At 50.9% G+C, this 14,938-nt stretch overlaps 2 protein-coding genes across 3 annotated transcripts in view; one reads left to right on the top strand and one right to left on the bottom strand.

The window, feature by feature from the left end:
- The first annotated feature begins 112 nt into the window (after window positions 1-112).
- CPD (carboxypeptidase D) overlaps window positions 113-14,938 on the top strand; it is a 41,415-nt gene continuing 26,589 nt past the window's right edge. The window contains exons 1-3 of one of the 2 annotated variants that reach the window (XM_064166088.1): window positions 113-581; window positions 3,350-3,502; window positions 12,513-14,239. In XM_064166088.1, the coding sequence (XP_064022158.1) occupies window positions 13,581-14,239 (659 nt within the window). In that variant the 5' untranslated portion in view covers window positions 113-581; window positions 3,350-3,502; window positions 12,513-13,580. Of the gene's footprint in view, window positions 582-3,349; window positions 3,503-11,762; window positions 11,775-12,512; window positions 14,240-14,938 lie in introns of those variants that run through there. The other variant, XM_064166089.1, reaches the window with a different exon arrangement.
- On the bottom strand, window positions 1,687-6,104 carry TMIGD1 (transmembrane and immunoglobulin domain containing 1). Its single transcript, XM_064166122.1, has 6 exons — window positions 6,008-6,104; window positions 4,775-5,053; window positions 4,030-4,308; window positions 3,107-3,210; window positions 2,787-2,815; window positions 1,687-2,402 (listed from the first exon to the last, which is right to left on the bottom strand). Exons 1-6 carry the CDS (start codon window positions 6,084-6,086, stop codon window positions 2,399-2,401), a joined length of 774 nt encoding a protein of 257 aa, XP_064022192.1. The 5' UTR covers window positions 6,087-6,104; the 3' UTR covers window positions 1,687-2,398.

Raw genomic sequence — 14,938 nt, 5'->3', positions numbered from 1 at the left:
GGGGGTGGGAGCTGGACGGCGCCGCGCGAGGGACAAGCTTGCGGCGGTTGCGCTGCTCGCGGGGGCCGCGGCCTCGCGCAGGCGCTTCCAGAACGTTCGGCGCCGCCTGGGGCAGCGTGGGGTGGCTCCCGGTGGCTTCGAGGTGCTGCGGTGCCGGCGGCTGCGTATGGTTCGGGTCCGGTTCCGTGGCTCTGAGCAGCCATCGGTTACTGAGAGCAGCCGGGGGGAGAAGGGCTTGAGGATGGGAGCTGGAGATGAGCTGGTACCGTGCGCTCGGAGGCCAGACCCCACCGAGTCCTGGGCTGATCGTAGCAGCGTGGGCAGCAGGTGCAGAGGGGGGATTCTGCCCCTCTGCTCTGCCCTGCTGAGTCTCCACCTGCAGTGTTGAGTCCAGTTCTAGAGTCCTCAGCACAGAGGGACGTGGACCTGCCGGCGGGGGGCCAGAGGAGGCCACAGCAATGATGTGAGGACTGGAAGCCTTCTGCTGTGAGGACTGACTGAGAGGGTTGGCCTTGTTCAGCCTGGAGAAGAGAAGGCTCCAGGGACACCTTCTGTGCTCCTTCAGTGCTTAAGAGAGGCCGGTAAGAAAGACGGGGACAGATTTGTCTGTTGTGACAGGACAAAGGCTGATGATTTTCAATTCAGAGGGAAGATTCAGACTAAAGAGCAGGGAGGCTTTTTTTTTCACACTGAAGGTGATGATACACTGGCCCAGGTTGCCCAGAGAGATGGTAAATGCCCCACTCCTAGAAACACTCCAGGTCAGGATGTCTGGGGCTCTTAGCAGCCTGCTGTAGTAGAATCACAGAATGTCAGGGGCTGGAAGGGACCTCAAAAGCCCATCCAGTCCAACCCCCCTGCCAGAGCAGGATCTCCTGTACCAGATCACACAGAAACATCTCCAGGTGGGTTTTGAATATCTCCAGAGAGGGAGACTCCACAACCCCTCTGGGCAGCCTGTTCCAGGGTTCTGTCACCCTCACAGGGAAAAAAAAAATCCACATGTTTACATGAAACTTCCTATGCCTCAGCTTCCACCCATTGCCCCTTGTCCTGTCATTGGACCAAGCAGAGCCTGGCTCCAGCCTCCTGGCACTCACCTTTACACATCGATAAACACTGGTGAGGTCAGCTCTCAGTCTCCTCCAAGCAGCACAGCCCCAGCTCCCTCAGCCTCTCCTCATAATAGAGATGTTCCATTCCCTTCATTACTTTGTGGCTCTGTGCTGGACTCTTAAGCAGTTCCATGTCCCTCTTGAACTGGGGGGCCCAGAACTGGACACTGTAGGAGAAGATGGCCCTGCTGACTGCAGAGGGTTGGACTGCATGGCTTTTAAAAGTCCCTGTCCACCCAAACCAATCTGTGATTCCATGATTCATGTTCCCTCTGGGCTGCTCCAGGCCAGGGCAGAAAAGGCCTCACTGAAGACTTCCCATCCCACTGCCTTCAGGCTCTATACCTGCAGCGTCACCTCCTCTCTGTGCTTAACAGGAGGGTTTGAAATGGGTCTCAACAGCAGGCAGTGCCAAGGCTGGGTGCCTGGGAACATGAGCTGGCAGTGGCATTGAATGGTGATGGCAAATGCTGGTCAAGGACACACTGTGGGCTGTGCTGCAGAGGCTTCCTGTTGAGTAACAGCCCTGCTCCTCCAAGAAGAGTATTTGTGCATCACAGACTCAAATTGGTTTACAGCACACTGTGTTTATTGATGCTATTAGTAATATACATTCTAAAACATGATGAGGCCTTAAAAGCTTGTCAGGACCTTGAGAAAAATGCTTGAGTGGCATATTTGTTGGGAGGAGGGATGGAGAGAGGTCTTCCTGCTGTCATGGTGCTGGAGCATTCACGTTGCCCTGTTCTTAGCTAAGGGAGATGGGAGGTGCAGTGGTAGTGCAAAGTGCCAGGCAGCTTAGCTCTGGCCAGCAGAAGCTGAGAAGTCTGTAGAACTACTGGGGAGGGTCAGCAAGCTGGGTGGCTACCACCCATAACACCCTGTGGAATGGCACTGTAGGACAAGGCCAAGGAAACAGCTGCCAGCTTAATACCACACTTAATTGATGGGCAACAACATTACAGACTGTGGCAACCCAGTAAGGATTCCTCTGGATCAGTCCCGTGCCCACATGCCTGGCTGCACGTGCATACCTTGCAGGCACAAGTGTGGAGGGTGAGATCTGGCAACAGCCCAGGCAGTCCACCACCCCCTGCCCCCAGCAGTGCTCTGAGCAGTAAGTCAGACTAAACAGACACAAAGAACCACTTATATTTTGAAAAGACTGCATTAACTTGACCCAAAACTCTTGTTTCAGGGCTTTATCTCATCATCTCACTCCATGGCTTAGTTCTACCAGTAAAAACAGTGTTTTCTGGCTGTGCACGGGAACCTTGTGGTCGTTACCTGCAGCAAAATGAAAATAAATTAAAAGTCACCTAGTAGGGAAAAAAAACCCTCCAAAACCAAAACAGACATGTGATTTGCATTCCCCTGGGCTGCATTCAGCCCCAAAACCTTTCAGCAGGCTGGGGATACACCCTTGGTTTGTTCCCTGCTGCCTCCATGCAGGCACAGCCAGGACCCTGGGATGGCCAGAGATAGGGCAGAGGCCAAGCTGTACTCCCATGGACACCTCTCCATGGGGGGACCAAGGTGCAGGCTCCTGGCAGCCAGAACCAGAGCTCAGTAACTCAGCATGGTGGGTCTGGGCATGTTAAGTACTCTTTTGTTTCCCATTTCTGCCAAGGCTTAAATAAAGGGGAGGGTTTGGAATAAGCAAATACTTACAGAGCTGTTTCACTTGACCTTTTGAAGCACTGAAAATGAAGAAAAAAATCTTACTATCTTTGGTATTTCCTAGCCATAGGGTTTGGGGTTTTTTTAAGTATCTTGCAAGTGGGTAATGCTTTCACCTTAGAATCTTTACTATTTGATGTATTTAGTGTCATTCTAAAGCAGGAGGTAGTTTGTAGCCATTCCATAACGGGAGCAAGCAACATCACAAAGCAGCATAGAAAAGGTAAAAAAATCCCCAAGCCCAAAAATCAAACCCAGAGCACTGCAGCAAAGCAAAAGCATATTTCTTAAGGAACTAAAGCTTTCCATACCTTACATATTTTATCTTTTTGAGCCACGAGTCCAAAAAATATTGTGAGTGCAACCACCACGGCGGCAGCAATAATAGCCTCCGTGGGAAAAACAGGCTTTTTGTCTGTTGAGAGAGAGAGATTGAGTGTCTGACATGTGAGTGCAGTCATAGAAGGGGAACGTTTCACAGCACTGTACAAAGACATTTCTTTTCCCATGGCTGTCACTGCTGATTTGAACTGTGCTCTCCCCGCTGTCTGCAGGCTGCCTGTGTGTGTTAGTCACTCGGAGAGAAGGGAGCCAAACCTGTGTCTTAGTCAATCAAAGGATGAGTTGAAAAGTTAGTTTCTGGAGAAGATCCCCCAAGACACTCTTGTGCATGGAAATAAGTGTGGCCAGGAGCACCACTGACACAGGTAACATTGCTTTCCTCCCTGTTCTAAGAGTGAGGGGTGGGATATGGGTGCCCAGTGGGTCACCTCACCTAGCATCACCTGTCTAACACCTGAGTGTGCAACCCCAGCAAGACTTGTACCTCCCTAATGTGCACAAGGCTGTAGTCTCTTCTAGAAGACAACTTCTCCTGCCTTGAGCAGTGCTTTTGGCATGACAGAGTACTATAGTTGGAGTAAGAGGCTTCAAGTGAGACCTAAGGTGCCTTAAACCACACTTGAATGTGCCCTGTTAGTGTAGGAAGTGAGGCAGTAGGATGAGTGAGGCCACGCTTGCTAAACACATTTGAATAACAGAGCAGGAAAGGCTTTTCCTGGTGCTGTGGTCCTAGGCACAGGTGCAAGGAGAGCTCTATGCTGTTACTGTGCCCTCAAAAGTGAAGGTGGAGAAGGTACCACACTCTTCTTACACTTCCTAGTACAAATGGATTGCTGTAATTGTGAATGGAGAGCTATTTGTAAAGCTTACTGTTTGGCAGCAGCTTTGTTACCTTCAACAATCAGGTGGAAATCCTTTCTCCCCTCTCCCAAAGAAGAATTCACCACACAGGTGTAGGTGCCATTGTCAGACTTCTCTACTTTTTGGATAGAGAGCTGAACGACCTCGCTGGTCTGGTACAGCTGGTACCGATCCTGCTGCAGGGTCAGGGTGCTGTTGTTCTTATACCAAGCCGTTTGGGCTTGAGGGTTGGACTTGGCATTGCAGGTCATAGTAACATCTTTGTCTTCTTCGATCTGGAGGGACTCTTCTCCACTCACATTGGGAGGAACTGTTGACAGCAATGTGGTTCAGTAGGTCATTAATAATGCTGCCCACTCTTGAACCAAACTCACACCTTGTTGAGTGGTGTAACACATCCCAGTTGTGCAGCCTTTCCTGATCCCCAGGAATTAGCAGGGCAGTCACTGGCAGTCACTCCCATAACTCCTCTGCCCTGACTTGCATCCTTGGCACAGAATCTAGGTGGAGGCAGGGACATAGCCACAACGTCTTCTTATTAAGGGCCCACCCACTCCTATGAAAGAGACATGGGATGAGGCCATAAGCAGCGCTGTGGGAAGGGAGTGTCTTACCACGTGAGCTGCCTCCTCCTAAACACATTCTTTCTTGCTGAAGCCAGTGGAAAAGGGTGCAAAACACCCCACCTCCAGCTTGCACCCAGACACTGAGGTGCTCAGCCCATGGTTTCATCCCACCCCAGACATTCTGCACAGATATCCACCACTGCAACTCACAGAGGACATCCAGGACCACTGACACCTGGACAGACTTGTCCCGTGCCAGCCTGCACGAGAAGGTGACTCCATTGTCGGCCTCGGTGACTGGGGATATGCAGATGTTGCTGACATTCACTTTATTGCCATCTCTCAGATCCACCTGCCCATCTCCTCGGTACCAGAGCAGCTCCTCAGCCTGGCTGCTGTTCTGTACTAGGCAGGAGAGTGAGACAGCAGGGGCAGGAAGTGTAGACAGGGAGAAGTCAGCAGCGTGGTTGTTGACAGACAGTTCCAAACCTGCAAAAGAAGCAGAACAAAGGCATTAAGCATCCAAAGCTGTAGCCTTCCCTCAAAACTTCCCTGCCAGCTTCTCAAGGTCCTCAGCCTTGGAGGAGGGACTGAGAGATTTGGGCTCCAATCTGTCAGTTACTTTCAGGTGGGACTTCAGTTTTTAAGACAGAAGGTTTTCATCATCACAGTGCTTCCTTCAGTTATTTAAAATAGAAGTCAGGCTTGCAACAGACAGCAACAACAGCAAAGCTTGCCCAGAGAAACCCAACAGTGACCATGTAACACACAGCAAAAGGTCGTCCTCATCCTGCCAGCCTTGCTCACTCTCTTGCTGCAAGTCACCACTGTGGCATACCTGTGCCCTCTGGTTTTGTGCCCACTGTCTGATACCCTGGTTTTGTCTGGAACTGAATGTGCTTGAGAATATCAATTAATCAGCTCCACAGCAGTATCTGAGTCTGGCTGCTGGAGAGTTGCACTTTGGGTGTAACACACAAACCTCAGGACAAAGTAAACAAGCAGTATGAGAAAAAACTTTTGTAATGGGCTGAAGCTTACTGCTGTGGCCTGTGCTATAGATGAATGAACTAAAAATACAGCTCAGATATAAAGGCACTATAGACCTGTGAATATAAACAAGTCCAAAGCTCCCTGTCTCTTCCCTGCTGTTCCCAGGTGGCCAACACTGCTTAGAGCAGGTTTGGAAATGGTGACCTTGTCACCCCTATGCAGCTGCTGCAGCAACACTGAAAAATGCTGAAGCTTCCCCACTCCCCTGCTCTGCTACTCTTAAACTCAGAGATCAGTGTTCACAGTCCTCTGGGGAGGGACCTCCAAAACACCTGAGAGCTGGGAGGCTGGTGTGGCACATTGCGCCGGGCACTGCCCAACCTTGGACAGTTTCACATCAGCAGGATGGGGCTTGGGCAAAGTCATGACAGATTTTTTTCCATTGCTTACCTGTGGCTACGCCTGCCAAAAAGCAAACAGCAAGGACAGGCACTTGGTAGGGGACTGCAGGACTGCTTCTCTGTGCCATCTCGGATGCGATCAGCTGCTGTCTGTTGGAAAAAGGGTCACAGCGTCACTGCCTCTGCTTAGGGCTTGCAGGGGGTTAATTGCTTGCCCTCGCAGACAGGGCCAGGGTCACCAGGGAATAAACCGAGCTGATTGTTGCAGGGACTTTTCCAGTCCAGAGCAGAATCAAGGGGATTTTACACCTCTAATCTCTGCTGCGTGAGTTCTTTGTCCCCAGTCACCTGCCTATCAGGGGAACCCTTCTCTGGGTCATGTAGCACAGGACTTACCTTGGGAAGAGTCTCTGGAGAGGCTGCTTCTGCTAAGAAATGCACAGCTCTTTGCCTTCTTTATTTATAAGGTCTGAATTTTAATATTTTATGGTAGCTTAGTAAGAAATGAGTCCATAAAATGGGTTCAAGGCCTCGTTCAAGTTCTGGATTTCTGAGCTCCCAGAACACTCAAGAAAAATATTTGCTGGGCTCTGCTGGCTCTTTTATGAGACTTGCTGAGGCAATGAGTAACTAATGAGAGTTCCTGCATCAGCTATTGAGACCTGCAGCCAAAAAGAATACCTTTCCCTCTCAGCTTTCCGGGTGTTCATGACACTGTCTCAAGCTGTAGGGATTTTGTGCCCAGGTGGCCAGGAGAGCCAGTGGCATCCTGGCTTGTATCAGGAGTGGTGTGGTCAGCAGGAGCAGGGAGGTCATTCTGCCCCTGTACTCTGCACTGGTCAGACCACACCTCGAGTACTGCGTTCAGTTCTGGGCCCCCCAGTTTAGGAAGGACACTGAGATGCTTGAGCGTGTCCAGAGAAGGGCGACGAGGCTGGTGAGAGGCCTTGAGCACAGCCCTACGAGGAGAGGCTTAGGGAGCTGGGGTTGTTTAGCCTGGAGAAGAGGAGGCTCAGGGGTGACCTTATTGCTGTCTACAACTACCTGAGGGGTGGTTGTGGCCAGGAGGAGGTTGCTCTCTTCTCTCAGGTGGCCAGCTCCAGAACAAGAGGACACAGCCTCAGGCTGTGCCAGGGGAAATTTCGGCTCGAGGTGAGGAGAAAGTTCTTCACTGAGAGAGTCATTAGGCACTGGAATGGGCTGCCTGGGGAGGTGGTGGAGTCGTCGTCCCTGGGGCAGTTCAAGGCAAGGTTGGATGTGGCACTTGGTGCCATGGTCTAGCCTTGGGCACTGTGGTAAAGGGTTGGACTTGATGATCTGTGAGGTCTCTTCCAACCTTGGTGATACTGTGATACTGTGATTTTATCCTGGATTATCCTGGACTCCAGGTTGTCCCTTCCTGCCCATATCTCTTCACCATGTCCTTCTTTGACTGGAAAATGAGAAAATGCCCTGATTCAGACTTTGAACTTCTTGTTTGCACTGGAGAGAGCAGAGACTGCCCTGCTCACTGTTTTGTACCTCCAGGGTGGTGCTGTGGTTAGCTCAGCCCAGGGCACCCTGTGAGGTGCTGGGACAGCTGAGGGCATGGGCCGTGTGTCTGCAGGGGACACAGATGAATTCACCTCTTTATACTGCAGCAGAGTGATGGTGAGCATGGTTCAAATGATGAGCTCCTGGCAGCCTCCAGACTGTGTTCTCACTGCTCTCAGTGTCCCTGCAGGCACAGGGCATGTTAGTCATCAGGAACTGGATCAGCAGAGCCATAAAGTGCATTTCACGAGCAGGAGGAGCCTGAGACACCTCCTTGGTGTTTTCTCTGTCTGTAGACTTCAGCAGTGCAGAGGTGGGCAGCGAGGGCTGGCTGTATGCAGACCACATGAGCTGCAGCAGTGTTTATTTGTAGGGATGAATGCAAACATGCATCACTTCTGGGTGTTTTTTATCTAAAATGAACATGAACATAGAAAGTGTTCATTGCTTTATCCTTAAAATATCAGGGAATCATTTACTCTTAAAAAAATAGCTGTGTGCAAAGTCCCTTGAAGAGACAATGCTCAGCTTGTCTTCTAGAAATGAGTGCTCAGCCTTTAACTCACTTTTTACCTTCACACTCAATTTAAGAAACTTTAAGAAACAAGTTTAGCTTCTTCCACCACTTTTTTCCCAAGTTCTGTCCTGTCCTTGTAGCATTTGACTAAATGTTGGCTTATGGTCCAGTAGAAACTTTAATCAAAATGCTCTTAAGAGTAAAGTGATCTTTGTGATTTGATGTTAAGCTGAGTTGAAACAGAGACAGAGGCTTGAAAAAGGCTTGTGAGCTCCTGCCAAGATGTGAGCCAAAGGCAGGAGAGCATGGAGAGATCTGTGCTCCCTCTGGTCACTGTATTGCAATGATAGTCCAGGAGAAGAAGGAGCTGTTTGGAATAAATGAGGATGTAAAGAATGAAAGTAATGGAGTTGAGGGGTAGTTTTCTAGTCTCAAAATGAGAGTAAGGGAAGAAGCTGTGAGACCACAGGTGCTTTGTGGTGAGCTTGTCCTGATGCAAGACACAGCATCAAGTGGCACCTGGGAAAGATTCTATCCTGGGTCTATGGCAGCTCTGTGTGACGGGCAGCAAGGTGAGCTAAGGTTCATCAGTTTGATGTGTTTTAGATGAAGGCAATGGCAGTGTCCTGTTTTTCAGTGGGCTTTGAGATCTGCTGAAGGAAGACAGACTAGAAAAGCAAGGTGCTACTTGGACAGGGGCAATAGAAGGTGACATTTTTAATCATAAGAACTACTTTCACAATGGCTTTTTACACCTTTCTTTTTATACAGGCTGTAATTATCCTGTGGGTGTTTAATTACTGAGGTCTAGAGTTTTGTGGCTTGGCTATCTGCCTTTCCATTACATGTAGGAAGGACGTAAACCTCATGTTCCAGAATGTAAAGCAGCCACTCGTGACTCAGACTGGGGTGAACCTCTTCCATGAGGCAGATTCTCCATAACTCTCTGTGGCAAAGGATGCAGCTCTCTGGTCTCTGGTGTGAGGTGTGTGGATCAGGCACTGTCAAGGCTGGATTGGACAGACCTTGGGATAGAGCCAGAGAATCCTCCACATTAGTTCCAGCCTCTCATCTTTATGGCAATGCTGGACCCACAAACCCAGAATAAGACTGTTGTTAAATATGGCTCTGGACAGCCCCAAAGGGAATTAATTAATAAACACCAGTCTATTCCAAGGTGTAATCTAAGCCTTGGAAACCTGAGAAGAGCAGATTTAGAACATGATAGAGATTGAGAAGTTCCTTTTCCATTGGATCTCTTAACCTCTGACTCCAAACTTCACAGCTGTTTGGGCTCCGCTTGGTTATCCTCAATGCCAGCAAGGACAGGGGGCACAACTCATCATCCCCTGTGTTTCCACTGGCAGAGAACAACTCATTTTATATTTAGTGCAGTTGAGAAGGCTGAAGGCTGCTCTTGGGAGTCCAGGGCATGGCAGAATCTGCACAGAAGTGTGGAAGCTGGAGAGTGTATCTGTGGGTAGGTTTGTCAGTCAAACAATGCCTGTAACATGGCTGTAATCCTGCTCCAGAAAACACCTTTCTGCAACAGTGCCTGAGGCTCTGCTCAAAGGCTGCTCCTCCCTTCCTATTCCATGTGGTTTCCCCCCACTCCTAATCCCTTTTTAATATGCACTGTTACATATTTTGCAATGCTTCCATTGTTGGAGAATGATTATAACACCCAAACTCACTGCCTCCGCTTGCCACATATCTGGGCTGGAAAGCCAGGCTGTCAGGGAATGCTGCCTAAACTTACTCAGCACTCCCCTTTCCTCCCACAAAACCTGTTTTTCCCAAGGAGAAAGATTATGGAGATGTGGTGTGCCCTGATTTCTCAGACTTCCAGCCTATACCCCACATATTTTGCACTGCTGCGGTGGGCAGATCTCAAAGATTTCTTTCCTAATTGTGTTATTAATTCTATCTTTGATGATCCTTCTATAAACAGTCACCCACTGTGGTGGAGGGTTGCAAAGCCCTCTTGCAAAGCTCTCACTTGGACAGAATTGCCACCGAATGGCACTTGATCCTTGGGAAAGGGCAAGAATAGTGAGAAGAGCATTGAATCAGTGAATACTTTAACATTTCGAAAATCAGTTGTTCAGAGGACATGAAACATTCAAATTAAAAGTAGGAATTAATGAAGGAACGGCTCCTGAGATGAACAAAGCAGAAGAGAAGCCCCCGGGATGGTGAAGCCTCAGAACAAGCGTTGGACACGGATGCCATCTACTGGATACCCACGCACGGCAGCTAGCAGCTAAGTCACCTCCTGGAAGCCCTGGGAGCAGGATGATCACCACTGCAGAGGCTCAGAGGCAGTAAACACTGCAGAAGGCTAAAGCAGCAGACAGGTCTGCTGAAAGCTTTGGGCCCAGAGAAGGAGGAGAATGCACTTTGGAGGTGGTACTTCCCCTCATGTTGTTCATCTGTGCTGTAGGAAGTCTCCTGTGCTCCAAGTGATGCATCAGGAACTATATCCTGGGCTTAATGGTCCTGCTGTACTCTTGTTTATCTTTTAGAAGTGTGAGTAGATTAGGCTTAGAGAACCTCAGTCTTCACTTAAAACAATTGCTCCTGGATCTTTTAAACTCTCCCTGCTTCAAGCAAGTGCAAGAAACAGAACCATGTTCCAGGAGGGCAAGTCTAACCTTTCATCAAGATCACTGAGACACTTGCCAAGGTTTCCTGTGCAGTGAGGAAAGCAGCCAGGGACTGCAGAAACTCTCAGGACTCTGTATGAAAGCTTCACCAAATAGCTGCAGTTGGCACAGCTGCCTGTTACCTTACCAGCAGCCAGCACTGCCCCCTCCTCTTCTCTAACCATTCTGGGTTACATCCAGCACTGGTGGGTCCCTACAGTCAGGAATCTTGACTTAAAAGACTAAAGATGCACCCTGGTGTGGCCGTTCTTATCCTGCTCTGAAAAGTATGGTCCCAAATAAGAAGGATTGTGAAAGGAACCTGGCGTTAAATTAGCAATGCAGGTCCCCTGCAGGAGATAAAAATGACTTATCTGTATTAAATTCCAGTTAAATGTTGGCTCTTCTTGTTTTCTGCCCAGGGAGTCCTGGTTAGTAGCTTTCTGCCTCCACACCCAGCAGTGCTCCGGGAAAGTTAATGCGATTAGCCTTAACTTTGCCCCCAGCCACTCAGGAAACTCCGTTTGCTACTTGCTCAAACCAATTTGCAAGGCTGTTTCCTGCCTCAGCCACAGGGTAAGACTGTATCATAGCAGAGGTATCTGCAGGTTCTCATTGCTTTTGTTATTTTCCTGGATAGAAAACGTGCCCCTGTCTCTGATGGGCTGCACTTCAAGGGGGTTTGTTCTCTGGGAAAATAAAATGACTGAGGAGGACACTAAACTGGGTGCCTGTTTCTTGCCTGATTTAGGTGCTCTCTGACAGCCAGAACAGGGCATTCCCTAGCAGCATTCCCAGATCTGCTTCTCTTTCAAGACTGTGGCTGCTCTACAGCCTGGACCTCAGATATTTTTGTCTACCTAGGAACTTTCATCACCAGTGGGGTTTCTGGGAAGCACTCAGCTGGAAAGTCAAGTGCTGATTTGATCTTGTGAAGTGCTGCCAAACAATATGAGCAGTTTTAACTTCCCTGCTGTGGCATGATTCCTCTTTCCTTCTTTGAGAAATCTGCAAGGACTGAGCTGCTCTCTTTCCAGTTCATGGGGAACCATTTGCTGACAGCCTTCAGGAAGAAGCTCCACTTCTCTATGGCTAGAACCACTGCAAGAGAGTTTTATAAGGTAAAAGCCACAACCCCTTATCTAGTGCCAGGGCTGCAGCTCTCAGCAAGCACAAGTGCAGGGCAGAGCTGAGGAAGAGAAGGCTTCTTGTTGGTTGATCCCTAATGTACAGTCTTGCTCACCCAGGGATCAGGAAGGCAGGGCTCCTTTAGGTTGGTCCTGGGAAATGAGAAGGTTTTGTTGTTACTGGCTGCTGAGCAAATGAGTGCATGACTCATCAGTCTTCTGCTTTTACAATTGGTTTGTTGAGATTCCAGACAACTGGGCTTTTATCAGCTAAAAAGGGGAATGAGCTTAATTACTCTATGTAAATCCAGAGCAATTTATTTGTAGACTGAGGACTTAAAGCTGTGTACTGGTGATCACTTCTGAGGCAGCCAAATTCCCTCTTGACATTTCTTCTCCCTTTTGCTTTACGAACGTTTTGATGACCAATGTCTTTCAGCTTTTCCACTTTAATTAGATCTGAGGCATCTTTTTGATGGATAATCCCTATTCCCTGCTTGTCCCTCTCCTAATGACTGTGTGGCGCAGATGAGCCCAGAGGAAGCCAATTTACTCTCCTTTTCCTCAGGGCCCTTTTGATGCCACAACACGCTCGGCATGCTCAAAACTGTGCATCATCTGATCTCTCACACAAAGGATCCCAGGATGCAGTGAGATGAAGGAGTCACAGCACTGAGGGTTCCCCTGAAAATCACTTTTATGTGCTAGATGTGGATCTCGTGTCTCCAACAGGAAATGCCAGAGCTGGGAAGCAGATGTGGACTCCTGAAAAGTTAAACAGGAATGGACAGGACCTGCTGCCAGAGATGCAATGTTTTATGGACTGCAACACACTTTTTGCAGAGTAAGCTTCTTCTGCTAATTATTTCTTGTCATCTCACCTGCCTCCAAAAAGGGATATATAGATGTGAAGGAAGAAACCTCCAGGTGCTATTGATGTATCTTCTCATTAGTTCTGCAGTAGCTTGCCACCCAGCGACACGCAGTATGGAACACCAACGGGTGTTAAATGTCTTTAATGCTCCGAGGCTGAGGTGGTAGCACAGTCAGTGCACCAGGTGCACTTCCTTCCAGAAAGCCATGCAGTAGGAGCAGCACTTTGCCGCTTGACCACGTGCCGGGGGAACAGGCCACCTGGCTGCTGCCACCCCTGTCCAAGGCTGTGTTTTGTGGTTAGGCTTTATCTTTTGGACAAAGTGCTGAGAGTGCCCATACCTCAGAAGCATGCTGTGACACCCCTGTGAGGTACAGGGAGCATTGCCGTGTGCTGGTAGTTATCCTCCTGTACACAATAACTCGATTTTGGGTCATTAACCAGAGCCGCGGGCCCGGTGAGCACTGTGGTCAGGGTGCTCCCCTGCCTGGCTTCTGCCGGGGTTTTAGGGATACACCGAGCACAGAAAGACGAAGGCCGCCTTCTGCTCAGGGAGAAAGAAAATCACCTTTCGCCGCTTCCTCACGCTCCCTCCTTATCTTTCTCCGCGCCACCAAGGTCGCGGGAACCGAGACCGCCACAGGGACAAGGGCTGGACCGGACTGCGAGTAGCGCGGCCCACGGTGGCGGCGCATCCCGCAAGGGGGCGCCACTGTGCTCCCCAGCACCCTACCCCGACGTGACGCAGTGCTGCACGTCGTCCCTCATTGGTCCCTCGCCGCCTCTCTCTATCGGCTCCTCCCCCCCGGCCGTCGGTCATTGGCGGGCTGCGGAAGGAGTGCACGCCCGTGGGCGGAGCGAGCGGTGTCCCCGCCCAGTGGCCCCGCTGCCCGGCGGAGCGGTGGGGTTGGGCGTGCGGTGGGGCTATGGCGAGCGCGGAGCGGGGGCTTGGCGGGGCACTGCTGCTGCTCTCCTGCGCGCTGTTTCTGGGCTCGGCCCGCAGCGTCCACATCAAGAAGGCGGAGGCGGCGGCAGCGCCCGGCGAGACGCTGCGGTACCTGCACTCTGCCGAACTGGGCCAAGCGCTGCAGGCGCTGGTGGACGCGGCCCCCCCGGGCCTGGCGCGACTCTTCAGCATCGGTAATTCGGTGGAGGGGCGGCCGCTGTGGGTGCTGCGTCTGACGGCGGGGCTGGGGCCGGAGCACGCCGATGAGGAGCCCGGCGGCTTGGCCCTGCCCGGCCGGCCGCAGGTGAAGCTAGTGGGCAACATGCACGGGGACGAGCCTCTGGCGCGGCCGCTGCTGCTCCGCTTGGCCCAGGAGCTGGTGCGGGGCTGGGCAAACGGTGAGGAGCGCATCGGCCGCCTGCTCAACACCACCGACATCTACCTGCTGCCCAGCCTCAACCCCGACGGCTTCGAGCGTGCCCGCGAAGGCGACTGCGGCGGCGGTGCTGAGGGCGGTAGGGAGAACAGTCGTGGCCGTGACCTCAACCGCAGCTTCCCCGACCAATTCGGGGTCGCCGAGCCTAACTTGGAGCCCGTGCCCGAGGTGCAGGCCCTCATCGCCTGGATGCGCCGCAACAGGTGAGTGCGGCCCGGCCCCGCTGCCCGGTTCCCCTCCACTACCACCCCGTGCTCTCAGAACTCAGCTCTGGGCAAAGGGTGACTCGTCTCAGCTCCCTGCCGGGTTGAGCCAAATTTCAGCCTTTGACATTGCTCCCTTGCAGGGATTGTGGGAGGGGGGAAGACTATTTCCAACCACTTTCTTCCCAGCCTGCCTCTTGTGCCAGGGTGGCCTTTTACTGCAGATGGCCAGTAAGCCTGCACCTTGGTACTGATGTGACCCTCTTGTGTCAGAGCAGTTTGGTGGTCACAGTTTGCTGTGCACCTGCCCAAGAGCCCTGCCAGCTCTGCTGGGCACAGACTCTGTGGTCGTGTGTGTGCCTCCTTTCAACAGGAGCCCACAGCTGGAAACTTCTCATCCACTTTGTCTTGAGCTTGTCTGTGAGTCTGAGCCCTTGGAGCCACTAATGCTTTCACCATGAGCTGTAGGATGCTTCAGATACTTGAGGTCAAGTGTATGGCTGATCTGTGTACAAACACTTCAGTGGAGAGCTGTGTAGAATAAGGCTGTCACCATCTTTTTGTTTCATGGAAAAATCCCCAGCTTTAGCAGTAACACTGTGCAGCAACAATACAGAGATCTGTGATCACTTCCCCTCTGTCCTCCTGTTGAAGCACGTAGGACCAAGCTCTAAGCACCCACGCTGAGGTGATGATGAG

The sequence above is a fragment of the Pogoniulus pusillus genome, chromosome 27 (genome assembly GCF_015220805.1).
Source record: "Pogoniulus pusillus isolate bPogPus1 chromosome 27, bPogPus1.pri, whole genome shotgun sequence".
Classification (NCBI taxonomy): domain Eukaryota; kingdom Metazoa; phylum Chordata; class Aves; order Piciformes; family Lybiidae; genus Pogoniulus; species Pogoniulus pusillus.
Note: the sequence above shows the minus strand (reverse complement) of the source record. Positions and strands in the feature narration are given on the sequence as shown.